We start from the raw sequence: 19,803 nt of genomic DNA, 5'->3' as shown, positions 1-19,803 counted from the left end.
ATTTTTTCTTTTAATTTTCGAAACAAAAATTCTATTTTGTTAGTCGAAGTTAATAGAAAATAGTTAGTTGTATTGAATATAGTTTAAAGAATAGGTTGTTTTCTTTGGAAAATAAGAGATAAATTGAAATATTCAAAGGCTACCGCATTCAAAGGCAGGTCACTTTCCCCTAATACGGGTTTCCGCTAGTGGTTTTAGTATAGCTTAAATTTCATGTAATCCTAAATAATAACGAAACTTAGTCAGTTTTCAAAAACTTATTAATATTTTACCTTAATATTCGATTCTAATTAATTTATTTCAAACAAGAGATTGGAGAAGTTAAGCTTATATGTATAAACCTTAAGTCTGAAGCCCGTTTAAGATGACTGAAAACTAAATAAAGAACACTTTATTTTCTCTTCTGCAAAAATTGCATGATAATTTTACGGTTTTCAGAATTTCAAATTGGATACCGATACAATTTCAATTCTTACTGACCAAAAAGGCGATAGAACAAATCTGAAGCCCTTAACTTAGTTCAAAGTTTTCTAAAAGTCTTTACTTTGAATTTACAAAACCTGTACAAAATACTAAATTATGCTATTTTCAAAAAAAAACTTTTGCTTTCGCAATTGTTTCCCACTCAACATAGATATTTACAAAAATTTCTTAACTTCTAAGACCTGTACTTTTATTTTTGTTTATATTTTTTATTAGGGGAAAGTGGGGTACCTTTGAAAGTGGGGCACATTTGAAATTAGGATTTTTCACGTATTTTTAAATAAAATTGAGGTTTATCGTGATATAATTTTGCTGCACAAACGGATTGAGAAGCTAAATTACATTATGATATGGCTCAATTCCTATTCAACATAGGAGAAAAATCCCATTTTCAAAGGTGCCTGATTTTCAAAGGTGCCCCACTTTCCCCTACATTGTTCATACATAAAATATATTTCGTGCACTTCTCTTATAGTGAAAATTAAAGTTACTTTAATTGAAATCTATATATTTTCCTTATCATCAGAGTGAGGTCAAAAACACTAATTAGAGCTACTGAAAACTTTAGTTCTTCTAGAAATGAATAAGTTTCCTAAAGCTTTTCCTAAACTCACTCTGTTCAATTTTCTCAGCTCTTGAAGGATAAAATATATCCCAACATTTTCTTTCACTTGCAATTTTCAACCAATCACAGAATCTTTTAACCTGCAAGAAAGAAAAAAATTCTTTACTCACGACAAAACATCTGTATCCTGGATGAGGTTGATTTTTTTCGCCATATCTTCTTTGCCTTTATTCCCCAAAGTTCATGGAAGCTTTTGGGGTACGTGAAAGTAGAGGAAAAATCACTGTCATCATGGTACATATTGTTCCCTCCCCATGCTATCCCTACAAATACACTTTGAGAGGGAAAAGTGCTCCATATAACAATAAGAGTGAGAAATTTGAGCTTTTGGCTCGTGCACCCCCGAAAATTCCGGTGGCGGACCGGAAATCTACACAGAGCGCGGTCAGAATGTGTGAAAAATGGACAAAACCATCAATTTGGCGAGTGAAGCGTTCCCCAAAGCCCATCAATCATCCCCCAAAATACGTATGTGGCACCCTGTGGCTCACATTACATACACACAATGAGAATGGGGATAGGATTTGGGGTACTTTGAGGAGGATGATTCCATGGGAGGCTCAAAGGGCGGTTCGTGTTTTTCATTAATATCCCCAATTTTCACCCATACCACATGTTTATTTGCTTATGTGGCACGTTATTTGGTTACCGAAATCTCTTCCTCATCTCCATCAAACCCCCAAACACCCTTGGTTTTTCCTTCTTCATCCTTAAATGTCTGCACGAGTCATGAAGTGTGGCCAAGAGTAATCAGGACATTCTGATCGATATAATTGTGGAATATATAGGTTAATATATGGTGCTGAATTTGTACTTGGAATCAATCAAACATTAAGTAATCATCATTGATTAGGTGTTGTAGACAAATCCAGAAAACATCTTAAAGCTTCATCTTGTACTGACTCAGAAAAGAGATAAATGCAACCCGTTTAAATTAAGTAGGCGAATCTGGGGCAAAATGTAACAAGTTTTATTTTAAAATCTCTCGATACACGTTCAATATAGCCCAAAGGTTTTGTATAGGTAAAGGGAAGGTGCAGCAAGACTTAAGATTACGGTATGAATGCAAAGGGTCAGTGATGTGGTCCTCGAAAAACTCCAAGTCGCTATCAGTCTGCAACTCAGGCAACGAACAGCGTGACATTATTTCACAAAAATCGTATCGCGATGATATGTTGAAATAATTATACTCACGAAGAAATTTAAGCATTGAGAAAAGAAAAAAGCGGCAAAGTTCGATCTATTTTAGACGGAATTAGGAATACCCGAAATCCGTATCTCTTACCATTCAGCTTCTTATTGTACACCAATCAATGAAATGTAAACTATTAAACATCCAACACACATAAAACATGTAATATGTTGGTCTTCTTCAGATTTTTCTTTGAAAACAAAATTCCATCACAATCTATAAAATGTGCAAAATTTTTAAATGCATTGTGAGAAAGTTCAATTAATTCCAGAAACTTAAATTTGAGTCATATTTATGTGATGTGATAACTTTTTGAGAACTGCACTTTATTGCACAAAAACAGACCACAACTTCATTAAATTTTATGTCCGTTCTAAAAAAATAAACTTTGAAATATGGTGGCCAAGAGAACCAAATTTAGCGAAATGCTCAAACTCGTGACTTCTAAGCCATACCCCAAAAGTAGTTTCACATCATTAACCTATTAATGAAATTCTTTAGAAGTCCTTTAGAATTCTTTATAATTTTTTAGAGGGGTTAGTGAGGACGAGTACTAGCTTTTTGTATAGATTTCTTTCCGTGCAGTAATTTATAACATTTACCCCGTTTACCAATTCAATACAAATTTAAACCAATTTATAAAGCAGTGAAAAGATCACCAAAATAGTTTAAAGAAAACACGATTAAATTTCGTATAAAAATTTGTTATCGGTTCATAACCTGATTATCACTATCTCATTGAGCTCATTACTAGTAACCGATTGGAACCGATTTAAACTTGTCGAATAATTCAAGACCTTTCCAACAAACCTAAATATGGCAGCATTCCATTGAGAAATACGCAATTTATCTAGAGCCTTTTGAATATTTGATTAAGTTAAATTTATATAGTAAATTTATTTAGAGTAACTCAATAGTATTTTCGTATGTAGATGCAATGTCCACCTGATCAAACTTTAAAACTTATCCAAGAATAAAAAACAATACGTACTCATCGAGTCGACTTTAGGGGGATCGCTCTAAAATCGGATTAGACCGGTGATACGGCACACAGCTTGATATAATATCTCAGCCGTACCAGTCATAATCCCAAACGCCAAAATTCCGAAAGGCAAAATCCCGAACGTCAAAAGCTCGAAGAACCAAAATCAAAAGTCGTTTGAAATTCCGATTTTTACCGGTTCGTGGTTTTGGCCCATTCGGAGTTTAAGCTTTAAAGATTTTGACCCTTTCGGGATGTCCATTTGTAAAATAGATTCATTCGAGATTTTGGCTTTTCGTGATTTTGACCTATCTGGGATTTTGTCTATTCGGGATTTCGATATATTTGGGATTTCGGTCTATTCGGGATTTTGAATTTCTGAATTTTGGTGTTCTAGTTTTTGCCATTCGGAATTTTAGCTTTCCGATTTTTGACTTTCGGAAATTTCTCCATGACCCATATAAATTTTGGTCTATTCGGAATTTTGGCTTTCGGAACTTTGGCGTTTAGGATTTTGAATTTTTTAGATATTGGCGTTCGGGATTTTGACTTTAGGAATTTTGGCTTTAGGGATATTGACCGGACCCTTTCTCAGATTTCGTCTTATTCGCGGAAATATGTTTAAAATAATAAGTTCCCGGGGAGTGGAGGGTACAAATTTTGGGTGATCAAAAATCTAGTATATAAATCTTTTTATAGAGTTTGCACAGTAAAATTAATCACCCCAAAAATAGTCAAATATAGTGGCACATGGGACAAAGAATTGCTCCAGTAGAACACAGAAAATCTGTTGATTATTACACTGCTCGTCTGTTATACAATGTTCTGGGATGGTACTGGGCAATAAAAAATGAGCAATAAAAGTCAATATAGTATCTACCAAAAAATAATTGAACCTAATAAATTATCCTAATAAAGTAATAAATTGCAATGAAGAATTATCGTTTAATTAAATTTCTTTGTACGCGTCTTTAGCATTCTAAAAGAAATTCAGAAAAACCAAAAACATTGACTAAAATATTATATATTTCAATTTCCAAGATAGGAAAAAAACATCTTGGGATATGTATAAACTGTAAAAAAAAATTGAAGTGAATTACTCAACAAATACCACAAGCATATTTCCTCAAAAATCGTTTCTTCTTGAGTTTTGTGTGTGAAAAGTCCATGTTTTATGTTGTTATTTTCACAGTAGATAGCAAACAAACTTGCATTTGTGCCTCTAACACAATTGTTATCTCTAAAATCAAGTGTTGCTGATGCTTCATAGTTGTGTGAATGGGGAAAAGCTTACAATATAAATTCTCACAAGTTCTTCTGGCAAAAGCGGATCATAAATGAATACAAAAGATTCCATTGTAGAAAAAGTAAAGTGGATTTTCTACTGGAAGTTCTTGTATATTACTCTTTTCTTCTGGCACTTCAACAATAAATAAAATGCTGTAAAATTGTAGCAAAAGAAAGTTCACAAGAAAACACACTCAACTCAGGTGAAACACTTAGTATAAGCTCACACATGATGAGGTGAATTACTGAAGTGATGTGTACAGTGAGACCGTTGAACTGCAATTTGGATTAAATATGAAATTAATAATGTAAAATTGTTTTTAAATTATTATTTTATTAATATTATTAAGATCCAATATAAATCAAATTTAAGTTACATGAAATTTAAATTATTTGTTTAAGAACCTTTTTTGTTAAGTGGTTCTCTGAACGACGCATTACGCGGCCATGCTGTCCTAAGCATGATTGAACGAGCTTATCATAGTGGCTCTATGACTGTGAGGTCTCGGGTTCGAGACTGGGCAGCAGCAGATTTTTTAGCTGCTGTATTAGTCTCGAATTCGTCCAGTGAATGAATGGAAAAGTAATGCCAATGCATTGACAATGAACCGCCTATAAAAGAGCTGTTGGTATAGGAACTAAGTTTCGACATGCAGAGTTCAGTCAAATAGAAATACACATTCACTGCCCAGATCCATAACCGAGGCTGGTTTACCGTGATATAAAGCGGTACTGTGTGTATCAGAACGCACACAGAACACTGTGATATAGAGCAGGTTTACCCGCCTTGGAGGTTAAGATAGAACAGGAGAATAGGGAGTGCATAATGGGCCTGGGTGCAGCGGTTCCGAAAGGAATATAACCGACGCATAAACAAATCTTAATCAAATCTTAATCATTATGGGATATAATACTGCCGAGATATCTAAAGTTGTTGGTTCTAGGCAGGTTTTCTCCATCTATAGATACAGATCCGCTACCCTCTGTGCTTCTGAAATTGAGGTTCATACACTCAGTTTTCGAACGACTAATCTTAAAGCCACCACCCTCCAATTAATCCTTCCAGAGATCTAGTCTACATTACAGGAGATTCCTGGTTTTGTCCACCAGCACCACATCGTCTGCATAGAGTAGAGTCTATAGCGCCTCAGTTTAGATAGAGACGGTTAGATATTCCAAGACTACACTGAAAAGCAGTGGTCTTAATAATTTCGTCAGATATCTTTAGGATTTCTGCAGAAAATATCTACACCTCTGCAGAAAATCTGCCGAGAAATCTTTAGATATTCCTATGAATTTTATTTGGGCTTGGGACAAAATTCGTCAGAAATTTTTGCAGATTTTCTGACGAATCCTGGTGCATACTCTGACGAATTTCTGTAGATATTTTGCCGATTTTCTGTAGATTTTTCTACATTCCAGACTTTCCAGACAGATGTGTCTGAAAAGATGGAATATTTTTCACTGAAGTTTGCAAAATTTAATAGAGTTATTCTTGGTGATATCACAGTGTTTATATAAAATAAAGAATTCTGCGACGCCGTGTTATAAGTAGAGAATAGTGAAGTGATAACTTTAAACACAGTGTCGACCTAAATTTCGTGTTTTTGTATCATTCAACAATATTGATAAATCAACAATATTTTTGTTGACACAACGGAGACTATGCAGATTTCCAATGCAGAAATTCTGCCAAAAATCTGCAGATTTTCGGCAGAATTTCTGCCGAAAATCTACAGATTTTCTACGTATAAATTCTGTCGAAAATCTACAGGTTTTATCTGAAAGTACTAGAATATACCGTTACAATTCAAAAAACCTCCGAGTAAAATCGGCAGGTAAAGCAATGATTTGACGGGATGTTCTGTATTATCTCTCGTCTGTTCGTTCCGCTGTATATTTTTTGGAGAGTAAACAGTAAGTGATGCAGATTACGGTTTTCGAAATAGGTTGAAGAGCGACGAACCCATATCTTATTTTCCATCATTTTAGAACACCCCTAAATTTTGTTTTCTTGATAATTCAGCTCTATGGCATCAATATTGCTTAAGTTTTATTATGTTATAGCTGAGTCTTAAAGTTCTCATTCAAAAATAATAAAAGATTATTACTTAATGTTCGAATGTATTTATAAAAGATCTCGTGAAACGACACAGCCCTTCAAAACATTACAACTTTATAGGATCACAGGTGCGCTACCTGACCTTCCAGATTTATTTTGCTGGATGTCTTGAAATAAACCTATTCGGTTTTATTTATTTATTTTTTAATTTTTCGATTTTGATTAAATTTTGGTATATTGTAGATGAGGTCAAGACCTTTCAAACGATAGGTCGCGGTTAAAACAGATCATTTTGGACACGATATTTTTGAATTTATATTTTACTTATCAAATTTTTTATCTTTGTAAAAAAGCATGGAACATTGCTTGAAATAGTCCTTACGTTTTACATTTCAATTGCCCCATGCTTTAGTATATAAATCTATATATCGTATAGTTTATCGCCAAGGAACTGTACCATTTATTTCTGCCCATGAAAGATTTATGCTAAAATAACGCACACTTGAGTACAAGTGCAATAAAAATTAAATATCCATAGGATTGTAAGTGGAGGAATGAAACATTTGAATTGAACTTTATTCTAGTCATTCTAGTATTTGGGAGTTTTAGAAACACGTAGAACGAAGTGTATATGATAATTGTGAAAATGGGATGTGAGGATAGCAGAAAATCCCTTGTCAGTTAATGGTATCTTCAGGGGTATTACACCTGGGCATAATATAAACGCTCATGAAATTCACATTAAAACGTAGTACAATGCTGTCTCACAAACCACTGAGTTATTATAGATTCTTTGGCTATTCTTCCGCCAATTCCGCAATGTCAGAAAGGTATTAAATTAATTACTTTTGTGGTTTTCGGCAAGATTCTATTTGGCCAACAGTCACACACTCGTTCACAATCTCTGTGTTCATGCCAAAAATCCACCCTACGGCTGGTCCTTCTATAAAACCCCAAAACACCATTGTTACACTCTCACTGCTTCAGCTGGATAATGATGGATTTTCTCATTTTATGCCACAACAGATAATATATTTTATGATGAAAATACCATCCGACTCCCTTCTGGGAACGAGACAATTGCAGACATTTCCCAAAGAACACAGGGATTTTCTGTAGCAAAATGAAAAGATACTAGTAGTACCCGAGAAGAGATAGTAAACACAAGACTCAATAACGAGACTTTTTCTCCTCATTAAAATTTCCACAAAACTCATAATGCTACTTTTTTGGTTTCTCTATATAATTAAAGACTCAGAAAGGGGTTAAATATGCACAATTTTAATGCACCAAGAACTCTTCTTGCTGTAACAACATTTTATGGTATTCTTCTTATTCACGCTAAAAAATTGAGTAAATTTCACGAACTCATTAAAATAGAACACTGCTCATTGTAAATACAATTTCAATTCGTTCTACTTCTATGCAGACGTGTAAAAACACAACTGAAATAAAAGGTTTTTCATGTTCTCAAAAAAAAAAAACAGTTTTGTTTGAAAAGTTTCTTTTCTTTTATTTAACATAAAAGATGTGATTTTTCCAAATGAAATAATGTCAGCCAATAGGAAAAAAATAAATTTTATAAGGAGCACGAAAAGATTTTATATCTTTTTGACTTGTTCCCTACCTGAAAACTTAGTTAAACATTGAAAAATATAAAATATTGTGGTAATATTTTTATTCTTCTAAGGAAAACTGGAGCATCAGAGGACGAGACCTGTATGAATTCACATATGCAATAGGTATGTTTGTCCACTGAACACTGAGGAAAAAAGTGGAGTGCGATTAACTTTTTTTCCTCATAACTTAAACACTTTTTATGCTTTTCGCGCAAGAATAGCTTCATTTTCTGTGGAACAGATAGAAATCGCTGCAGGCTTAATTAAAGCAATACCGTAGTGGAAGGCTTTCAGGCTTCGCACTTACTCTTTCGTCTTACAGTTAAGGCCTATACTTCAGTCGAGATGGATTTCGGTAGCGAAAGTTCATAAGGAACATCAAATAAAAATCAACTCGAGAGTGTTTTATACCGACGCGTGCATGACGAAATCATATGCGAGTGCTGGCAGCAGGAGAGGAAGGGAATCTCGAATTAAAAAAGTGAAACCATGTAGCACGCAAATTTCCATAGATTTGGCGTCCTGCTCGCTTCGGTGACGGATGACTGAGTGTGAGGGGAGGGATACGATTTTATGTTAGACGAGCTATTTTTTGGAACAAATTCGTTACTAATATTGGGAATCTTTTTGTTTCTCCTAGAAGATACAAATTTATTCCAAAAATTTTCGGTGTCCGTGAACGAGCTACTTTTTGGAACAAATTCGTTACTAATATTGATTATCTTTTTGAGTCTCGTAAAATGAACAAGATTGTGCCAAAAATTATGGTGTCCGTGGACGAGCTATTTTTTTTACTCCACTCATTTATATGATCTGCTCTTTGGAATAACAAATAAGATTTAATTAGTTAGAAATCAATAAGATTAAAGCAGTTTAAACCATAAATAAATTAATTTTAGCATATAAAAATTTATTAAGGTTAGTAAAAATACATTCTTTTCGATAAGATAAATCAAATTTCGTCATTAGCAATATGAATTTGAGAAGTTCTTCATTTAAAACTGTCAATTCAGCAATTCATCAAGGAGAAAATTAAAAATACTCAAATACTTTTCTTTTCTCTACTGCAATTGTCAATGGAAATTGTTTAAATTAAATGGATTTTATTTCATGAATTCTATTGATAGATCAATATAATAAAATCCACTTCTATAGTCTTTTATGCACAAACCTGAATTGAATTTATCTTAATTGACATTAAGACAAATTCAATTTAAAGATAGAAATTTTGAATAGTTTTTCACCAAAATACAAATCACTCTTTTTTCAAACGTTCAAATATAACCTCAACCGCATTGCAATACCACGAAACATAATTTTCAATACAAAACGAAATCTCTGTAAAAGTTTTGGTAGATTCATCCAATTATAACGAAGAGATATTGCAGAAGCACAAAAGCACTCTCAAATAACTTGGTTATATATATAATTTATAAATACATATAAAAAGCTGTACAATCTACTCTGAGTTTCATATAACACTGATAAGGTTATTTATAGACATATAAAGTTATAATTGAACATTTAAAAGTTAATGAATGTAATTAAATGGTTTATATGCTGAAAGACCTCGAACTTCTCAAATGCAAGTAGAGAAATATGGCCCAGATATCTTTACCAAAAATTACATCTAATAGCCAAAAGGAGAAGAAGACCTAAATGTGCCTTGTGCCATCATCTTTCAGGTCGAAAGCACTAATTATAACGTTTATAGCCACAGTGACAATGATGATAGTCAAACAGACGTTGTTGCAAATGTCCGCAATTTTCTGTTGGTCCACATTGTTGATATCCAGGATGAGCCCAAGCACAACACATACAATTGCCTGAATTACCTGAAAATTTGCAAATGATAATATGTTAATTCGGCAGGTGATTGAGCAATTACACTTCCACTGGGACTCCAATCACAAATCCGTCACGACACATATCAATCATTCACCTGAAGGCAGATTGATGATACAATGAGGGCAAGGAGGAGTGTGTAGAATTCATGGGATTCTCCAATTCTCAGCAGATACTTCAGCTGGGCAGCATTTGAAGCCAAGAGAGCCAAATCCAGAATTCCTTGTGCCAATGTCTTCTTTGTGGCATACCTGTTGGCGTTGAATAATCTCCGAATTGTCTTTCCAAAGCACCAAAATGTGAAAGAGAAAGGAAAACCAATCAAATTAAAATCTAATCAAATATTTTCTTAGGCATATCGCTTAAACGCATATAAGTTGATAATTTTTCTGGTCATTGTTTATTCAATGGCTAGACCAATACTTTAAGACAAAAGAGTCTTGGCGCGCGTTCTATCACTTAATTGATATTATGTACTTGAATGTGTTGAGATGGAATTTGAAGAGCTCTGTTATATTATGTACCTAATTACTCTCTCTCCACAAATCAAATCATTGTATTATTCGTATTAATCTATGAATCACTTAGCCATAAAGATTTATAGATAATTAGCAACCAAACACAGATGACTAATAAGTGTTGAATTTCAACTAATAATGCAACGCAAAAATTTTGTAATATTTTGTGTTCAAAACTAACGATTTATAAAAATATTTACCGCTCAAAAAATTGCTTTTACCAGTTTTCGTGCTTATGAGCATAGCTGCGCTTATTCTTGTAAAATTTTAATTTTTAATTATAGAAAGAGTTAAAAGAAATACATATTTTTATATTGAAATATTTTAAAAACCAAAACGTTATGTTGTATTGTTATTTATTTTTATCTTAAAATGCTTTGTGGCTGCTTTTATTGTAAACGACAGCGCGGCGATACATCATTTAGGACAAGCGCAGATACAAAGGAATTCCAGACACCCAGGTTGAAGGTGCTCGAACTCAAAGAAAGAGTAATTATAAAAAAAAAAACAAAAACAAGTATTAAAAAATCGTCATCTTGAATTTTTAAAGGTCAAAGTTTAACCACTCTAGAGGGACTATTTTTCCACCGATTTAATTAAGTTTGGATTTTTTGAAAAGATCTTAAAATTTCCAATCCGGCTGTATCGGTCACAATCTGTAACGAGTCGGTAATATACTAGTCAATGACCTATTTTTTTAATATTCTTTTTTTCTGTTCGTAAACTTGTAACCCAACTATAGATCAAAGGGTAAGAGATACGAACGTCCAGTCTTCGGAAGACCCCCTCCATAAATTAGCCCAAGGGTAATTATAATGACCTTCATATTTCTCTCACCCCCTCCAAAACCATGTTTTTTAGTTTATTTCGAAAACGGCCCCTACGATTGCTTTTATTTTCGGATAGGTTTTAACCCATTAAGGACGATTGAAACACCGGTGTCCCATAAAGAAAATAATTTTTCCTGACTGCCTAAAGTTATTTTTTCCTTATGTTTGCACGTGATTGCAAAGTAGAAAGTTGAAGGAATCTGGAATATTTTTTGTAAGTCTCTAGCTATTTGCTATATAGTAAATTTGTAAGCTGAAAATTATGAATTTTTAATTCTCATAATGATAACTAATTTGAATTATTTTTTATACTTCCAATTTTTTTTAAGCAAAATGTTTTGGAAAAAGAAACTACAATACTCAAACATAATGTTTTCCATTAAAGTAAAAATTATCGTTCATTGGTATTGTCAGAAAAATTACTTCAATTTTTAGGTTATTTTTGTCCCTATCGCCCATAGAGGTAAAAATCGGTGTATAGACTCTGTTAGATTTTCTAAGGCTAGATGTAAGACTTTTACTGATTTTGTTTATCGGTTTCATTTTTATTGCATATTTTCGGTCCACAAAAACTGTCTCGTCGTTAAAGGGTTAAAGGTGGTCCAGTCCAGGCGAACATACAGTCTATACACACCTACGACCTAAAAAAATTGTCATCTTGAATTTTTAAGGGTAATCACTTTAGGGAACTATTTTTCATCAGATTCAATATAATCAAAAATGACTCATCTTTCTCGTATATTTACATATTTTCTATTTGTTCGTAGGCTTATAACTTGTATCTCATGCTAGAACATTCTAAAATACGAACTTTTTTAAGCAATTTTCGATTTTGAAATGCTTAGTTTATGAATTGCTTTAGTCGCTGGTCGCTAGTAAACCTAATAAACCAGTAAGCATAAAATACCATTTGAAAAAATAATTCACGGTAAATTCTACCTAGTGTGTTCGAGCATTCTGCAAAACTAGAACGTTTGCCATCTCTTTTTAAAAACTCTAATAATAATTCTTATTTGTTATATTTTTCAATTCTTTGAAATTCTCCGATTCCTAGTCTTATGATGTCATCCGATTGCTTGCTTCCTCGTAACTGAATTTAGTGGCAACAACATGGGCTTCTTAGAGCCCGTTATCTCTCAATCTTAATACCGTATTCAGTGCCTCGATGTTGTAATAAAATCATATAATCCATGCTCGATTTTATGAGTTGTCTGAACGGCTATAAGGCTCTTGAACCAGGTTTTATGTGGCTACTTTAGAGAAACCAATTATTTTAAGTTGGGAATGTTTGCAACCAAGGCACATTATTGAAAAATAATATTATAGAAATTATAATAAATATAAATATTTAATATTTCCTATATTATTTAAAATTTAAATGGAAATTAAATTTAAGAAGGTCTATGGAGGCCATCTGTGGAAAAAAAATGGCAAAAAACAAACGATAAGTAAAAAATTCTAAATGGGCAGTAAAATATTAAAAATGAGCAGTAAAATATCTAATTATGGTCAGTAAAAAACTTAAATCTTTACAAAAATGGGCCTAATTTACATATTTAACATTTAAAATTGTTCCATATAGAGTGAAAAGCCCTTTATTTTCCCTTTGCCGAAATTTGGACGATAATATCACTGTTTCAAATTTTTTTGTTACTGATCAATTTTAACTTTTTACTGCTCATTTATTCAATGCCAAAAAAAAATTTAAGCCGCTGTCTCTTTTATCTTGGAACATATTGAATTTTCAAATTTTCAATTTGTGACTTTTTGCCCCAGTCTCCCCTACAGATTTACAAATTCTCCTTTCAGAAAGTTTTGACCTCTGACCTTGAAGGCTGTTAAAGGGAAGAATTCAAGATCATTGTCGTAGATATATAAAGTATATTTTCGCTTTGATTACCTAGAAAACTCTTTACATTTAATAAATCATTTATTCGTTATTCCAAAGCTTCCAAAGTCTATATCTATTACCGTTGGGTCCTCAATCCCAGTTGAACGATAATAATTAATCATTAAATTAAAAAAAAACAAACGCTATTACAAAATTTCTCTAAAATCTTTAAATTCCCAAAATTATACTGCACATATTTATTAAGTTAAATTCTTTACATACTATTTTTCTAAATTAAGGGAGATAAAATGTTTGTCCTTGCGCGAAAAACTCTTTATTGTGTATTATAATATCACAATAAAGTATTATATACAGCAATAGCTACGGAAGTCAACAAGTGTTCAATATTGTAATGAAAAGTATTGCAACTCCTACTGCATATCCTTCGGTATTCACTGCTGCAAACTGTATGCAATAAAAGATAATGAGAAAAATTCCCGCCAATTTCTCAACTTCCTATTGTATTCTGGACTATTTCCAACAAAGTAGAAATGGGGTTGCATCTTACAATTCATTGAAATTAAATTTTTTTACCAGTACGGAAAACTTCGTTAAAGTCCTTCAATTGCTACCATCATTCTGCCGTTTATTGACGCTTCCTTGTGGCACTAAAGGAAGACGAATAGGGGACACAAAAAGGTCTTGTGAAATGCAGGCGCGGTATGTGGAGAATATTAAATTTTATAGACCCTTTATACTTAGACATAGTAATTTTCACTGATAATAATTGCACTTAGAAACACTTTATGGGATTATGCTTTTACGATGGCCAGAGTGGGTGATATTGGCCTGCGAATGGGTCAGTTGCTTGGTTGCTGTTCTCAATTGAGTTCCGTGATGGATGAGAGGAGACCTCCCAAAAATATGATGATGTCGAATTAACAGGGCTATTCTTAAAATTTGAAAATTAGCATTATCCTTGGAAAGGGAGACAGCCATCAAACGAAATGTTAAATTTGCAAAATACAAATATTATGAATAACTCTGCAATTTACGAGATAATAACAGTTGCACCACTGGTCACATTAAGGATGTCGCAAGCTTTGAAAATGCCCACTTTCATCATCATCAACAATTTAATGGAATGCAATATTAATATTGTTTTATTACCGGAATACGATCTGTCGTATCTCGATCAGCATTATTTTCAGCATCAGATTTCGTCCGGTCGTGACCAGTTGGTCTCTCATCTGACGCAGTTGAGGCCACAGCCACAGGATTTTCGTATCCTCGCAATTTTCCCATCTGTTACACACCAAAAAGGCACCATGAACCGACACAAAATCAATTTTCCACAATGCTCCACTGAACTACACAGTCGCTCTGTCTTCACTTGAAGTGTTGACAATCATTTTATCACAAGAGTCTACGTGAAATGTTTCGTGGCATTTTATTATTGTCACTTATTCATTTGATCATACCAATATTGCTTCACAAAAGAACCACTCAAGGGGCGAATCACTATTTATTCAATCGGTATACGTAGTAATTACGCACTAGCAGAAAAAAAACTGACTTATTAAACATTATCCATATGTAATTAAATATTTAATCTCATAAAATAATTTAGTCTCATCGTATTCTCTGATTGGCTACATTTAAAGCTTTGAAGCTGCACTCCAATCAGAAATTTAGTAAAAATCACAAAATAATTAAATTGCGTACTAACAAGGTTTAAGAAGAATTTTTTTTTTATTTCTGGCTTCGCACATACTCTGGCTTCGAACACTTCAATTTTTTTCCCATATTCCTTTAATGAGTATGATCTACGGCAATAAATTATAATAGATAGTACTAAGTCACACATTCTTGGAATATGTAGGCCAGATTCGTTAAAAAAGTATATGGGAAAAATATGAACTGTTCAAAGTTAGAGTATGTGCGAAGCCTGAAAGCCTTTCCCTATTCATCTGAGTACTCGTACTTTTTTTTCCATATGATATTTCAAAATATTATATGAAAAAAATTATGCGAATATTTTCTCATTTTTTGTAATACTCATTTTAAACAAAGACGAGTAAGGAGCCCCTCGAATTCAAATTGATGAGATAACCGTGATAACCAATCGACAGCCGATGGGAGCACGCTTTATAATTATATTGATATATTGATTATAACTACTTCATGTGAAAAGTGTCTTTTTGTGTTTTTCTTCAAAATTGATGGCAAACAATGAGGTTTCCTTTAAGATAAATTTGTATTTCGATAAACTCCGATAACCCCAATCGGACAATTGCCCTATTTATAGTTTTTCTCACTTGACTCACCCAAACCCTCTCACATTGCTTGATTGAGTCTTTGTTGAGACGCCCTATTCAATTTACTCCAAACTGCAATTGAGTGATTTCAAGCAAGAACATAAAGGGGATGAAAAAGTTCACAATTGTTCAATTTATATACAAAGATGCCAGTGAACTCTGGCGTCTCCGCACCTGCCGTATCAATCAATCGCCAATAAATGCACAATACAACTCCTACAGAAAGTTCTGAGAGAAAATTCATAGTGGATACTTTCAGACGATATAATAATTGGCATTCAATTCACCATAGAAATCAACTCATACCACAATTTGTATCAATTACATGTAAAATGTAAATTTTTAAAGACCAAAAAACAAATATTGAGAACTAGAATTAATTTAAATAGTTTTTGGTCATTCATTAATAATGCTATAATACACCATGTTATTCCGCTCTGTTAATTACATATCTGCATAAATAAGTAAAATATTTAAATTTATTATTTGCAAATGTTTTCATTGACATAAAAATTTATAAAATTCATTAAAAGGACTATGTAGACAATACTTTGCGGAATGCACGAACATGTTACTTCTATACCATGCCTTTTAGTCCCTAAAAACTGATTTTTATTAACAATACAAAAATAACCACTTATTCGCCACTTATTTTTACCACTTTTCGCCAGTTCTGTAACCACTTCTCGCCACCCACTTGGAAAGGTTCAAACTCGATTATTTTGGGCGATATTTTGCAAAGAATACATTCAGCATTTCTTTTTCCTCATGTTCATCTTATTATTACTCATATTAACTGATTTTTCTTCACTTTTACAGTAGACTCTCGCTAATTCGGCTCTTTTAAGATCGGGCTACTTTTTAATTCGGGCAGCGGTTAAATTTGAAAAAAGTTTGTTGTCATTTTTCAAGTTTGATTATGATTATCAAATGAATCAAATATGCCTAAATTTGGCATGGTTTGTCTTAGTTTTGATGTGATTTTGCATTATTGAGGGATTTTCATGCAATTTACGTTATATATGAGTGTGTAAACTCAATATCTATATGCACATGAATAAAAAATCGTTGCATTTCAAAAAGTTTGTCGCCCGAATTTCTGTCTAATTCGGCTGACATTTCGGCCCCATATGCCCGAATTTGAGAGAGTCTAGTGTATTTGAAAAATCACATTATTAGACTATTGCAGAAAGTAAACAAAGTAAATTTGACAACTGAGAATCTATGAAGTGAAGTTAGCGTCGCCTATTGAAAAGCTATGGCGATAGGTGGTGAATCAATTTTAAATTATTACCACTTTCTGCCATGGCTCATTTTTACATAAAAATAATATAAAATGAAACATTAACTAATTAAATACAAATTTTATGTATTTGCCGAATGTAATTAATTGTTCAATAGACAAATTATTTATTCAAAATCGTAACTTTTGTTCGATAGAAGTTTCATGACACTTACTAATATTTGATAAGAAATATTGGATGCGATAAACTTGCTTAAAATATTCCCCTAAAAAAATGCTCAAGCATTTAAATTCAAAACAAAAAAATAGTGTTTTTCGATTCTATAAGTAACAGCAGTAGAGATACAAATAATTCTACGGCTAATTTATTTCACAAATAATGGATAAATCGCGATTTCAATTTAAGTGGGGAAAAGTGAGCACTGGCGAGAAGTGGTTATTCCACGCTAATTCAATCTTGTTTCAATCAGTTGATTAATACTTTATACTACAGGTAAACAATATAACAATATAAACAATATAACAAATTAATTCAATACTACTTCAATTTTAAATCTTGGTCCTGAAACACTATTAAATCGAAGAATACACAGTAGAAAGTGATTATAACTATAATCTTTGATTCCCTTTTTCGACACAATTGTTATTGTAAAGTTATACATTCCGAAAAACGTGTAATCTAGAAGAGTGTATAATAGGGGAAGTGGGGCTACTTTGAGCTGCTAGATTGTTATCCGACTTTCTCGCCTATTTATTAATGAATTTTATTTACAATTACATATTTTATTTAGATTCGCAATTATTTTGTCTATCCAAATTACATCATGTTAAAAAAAACAGTTTTCATTAGAAATATGCGCAAAAATCGTATAACAATGCGTAGCCCCATATCTCAAAGTAGCCCCATTTCCTCCTACACATTTTATATATGTATGGTAAACTATATAATTAAACGATGAGGTTATACAATTGTTATGTAAAATTACATGGATTTAATATAAAACGTGTAGGAATTTTTCACTATATTCATCTGGGTAAAAAATAGGGGAACTGTCCAAATTTCAGACATTTGGCATACCAAAATTACGAATTAAATAAAACTATCAAAGGGAGGTGGAGCTACTTTGAACTGTGGAGCTAAATTGATATTCGATTTTTTTTTTGCAAAATTCTAAATGATCATAATACTGAGCTTTAACGTATTTTAATTAACCTCTACAAAACAATTGTATAGAACTTTGGGTTGGTAACCAACGCTAAGACGGCAGTGGCCGTAGAAAAATATTTGCAATGAATGTAGTGCAATCTCCAATAGGATTGATGACAATAAATCTATCAATTTATCTAATAAATAATATTATTGTAGGACCCAGCTTCTTATATAAATATGCTAGAAAATCGTATCCCAAGAAACAAAATAGCTGCCTTATAGAACCAAGTATTAAACAAGTCTTTTAGTATACTTTTAAAAGACTTAAAGTGAGAATTTTCTGTTGAAATTCCTATAGAAGTTCCTAAGATCCTTAAGAGCGCGCCACTTTACTTACAGTAATCTCAATGATGGTATCAAGAGCGTTATAAGTAAAAAAAGATTTTTGGTTCTATAATTCCTTACTTAAGGAATTCTACAAGACTATATTAAGAAAAAAAATTCTTCTTGGGATATCTGCTCAAAATAGCCCCACCACCCCGTACTACATGTCAGTAATATTTATGACAATATGTTATATAAATTTTGAGTGATATTGCAATTCATAAAATTATTTTAATCGCTTTAATATTTTAGGATTCTCTTTTATGTTTATTAATTTCAATAAAGCATGTTGAATCAAACGATTCTCTAAATCTCTTATCACTATAGTCAAACTTTTTTTAGATTATATGGAAATAGTTGGAACAGCATTCTAAACTAGTGAATGCTGCGAGAATGAGCAAGCAAAATTCGCAATACTCATAACGCAATTTATGTTGAGGAATTTCATGCATGTGTAATTTTCACATTAAAATCATTTGTATTCATATTGAAAAGTCTGTCGCTTATGAGGAACATGTGTTGCATTCACAATCTCCGTTTCGATCCAGAGAAGAGAAGGTATTTGAGATTAATCCGAAAGCATCTAGCAATTCCCTAAAGGAAAATGCAAAGAATGTGACAAATCATTCCATATTCCACCTAGTCATCAAACAGCATCACGTTCTATCGCTATTCTCCAGCACGAAGACCACTAATTATCCATTTGAAAGGCTTCTAGCATTTGGAGACTAATTGGAAATTTTCCCATCATCTGCTTTATACAAGGAACAATTGCATGTTGGGCTGGGATATTGAAGAAGTTGCAATTGCTTCAGCAAATGGTAATTTCATTCCCAATTACATCCTCTTGTATGGAGCATGTGCCAATATAGTGCAATACACAGGACAATGTGAAATAATATCTCTGACAGGATTCAGTTCACCCTATCATACACCATCTCAGCACAAATTTATCTTTAATCTATCTTATATCGGTCCCATTTGCATTATTGAACTTCAGAGCATTTGAGTGCAATATAGGGGATGTTTCTAATTCTCATCGTGCAAGTTGTTCACTTAGAAAAACCTTTCTTGAATGACAAGAATGAAATTGTTAAATCAACTATATATGAATGTATTTCTATGTAAATTTATCGTTATTTTTAACTGATATATGGTTGATGTCTCCCCTGACAATTTTCTAATTCTAAACATCAACATGTTTTATTCACTAGAGCTGAAACCAATACTAAAATGTTATGCGAAAATATTCATATTTGCAATTGTCCTTCTCATAAAGCACATGATGCGAACATTTTCAATTAGTCTTCCAATGCTAGAAGCCTTTCAAATGGATAATTAGTGGTCTTCGTGTTGGAGAATAGTGATAGAACGTGATGCTGTTTGATGAATAGGTGAACTATGGAATGATTATTTGTCACATTCTTTGCATTT

General features: G+C 32.6%; 1 protein-coding gene across 1 annotated transcript; it reads right to left on the bottom strand.

Moving 5' to 3' along the window:
* Positions 1-9,139: 9,139 nt before the first annotated feature.
* LOC129799642 (ninjurin-2-like) lies at positions 9,140-14,709 on the bottom strand. Its single transcript, XM_055843719.1, has 3 exons — positions 14,445-14,709; positions 10,193-10,375; positions 9,140-10,085 (listed from the first exon to the last, which is right to left on the bottom strand). The coding sequence occupies exons 1-3, from the start codon at positions 14,577-14,579 to the stop codon at positions 9,906-9,908; spliced, it is 498 nt and encodes a 165-aa protein (XP_055699694.1). The 5' UTR covers positions 14,580-14,709; the 3' UTR covers positions 9,140-9,905.
* Positions 14,710-19,803: the final 5,094 nt, after the last annotated feature.

This window comes from Phlebotomus papatasi, chromosome 1 (assembly GCF_024763615.1).
Source record: "Phlebotomus papatasi isolate M1 chromosome 1, Ppap_2.1, whole genome shotgun sequence".
Taxonomy (NCBI): domain Eukaryota; kingdom Metazoa; phylum Arthropoda; class Insecta; order Diptera; family Psychodidae; genus Phlebotomus; species Phlebotomus papatasi.
Note: the sequence above shows the minus strand (reverse complement) of the source record. Positions and strands in the feature narration are given on the sequence as shown.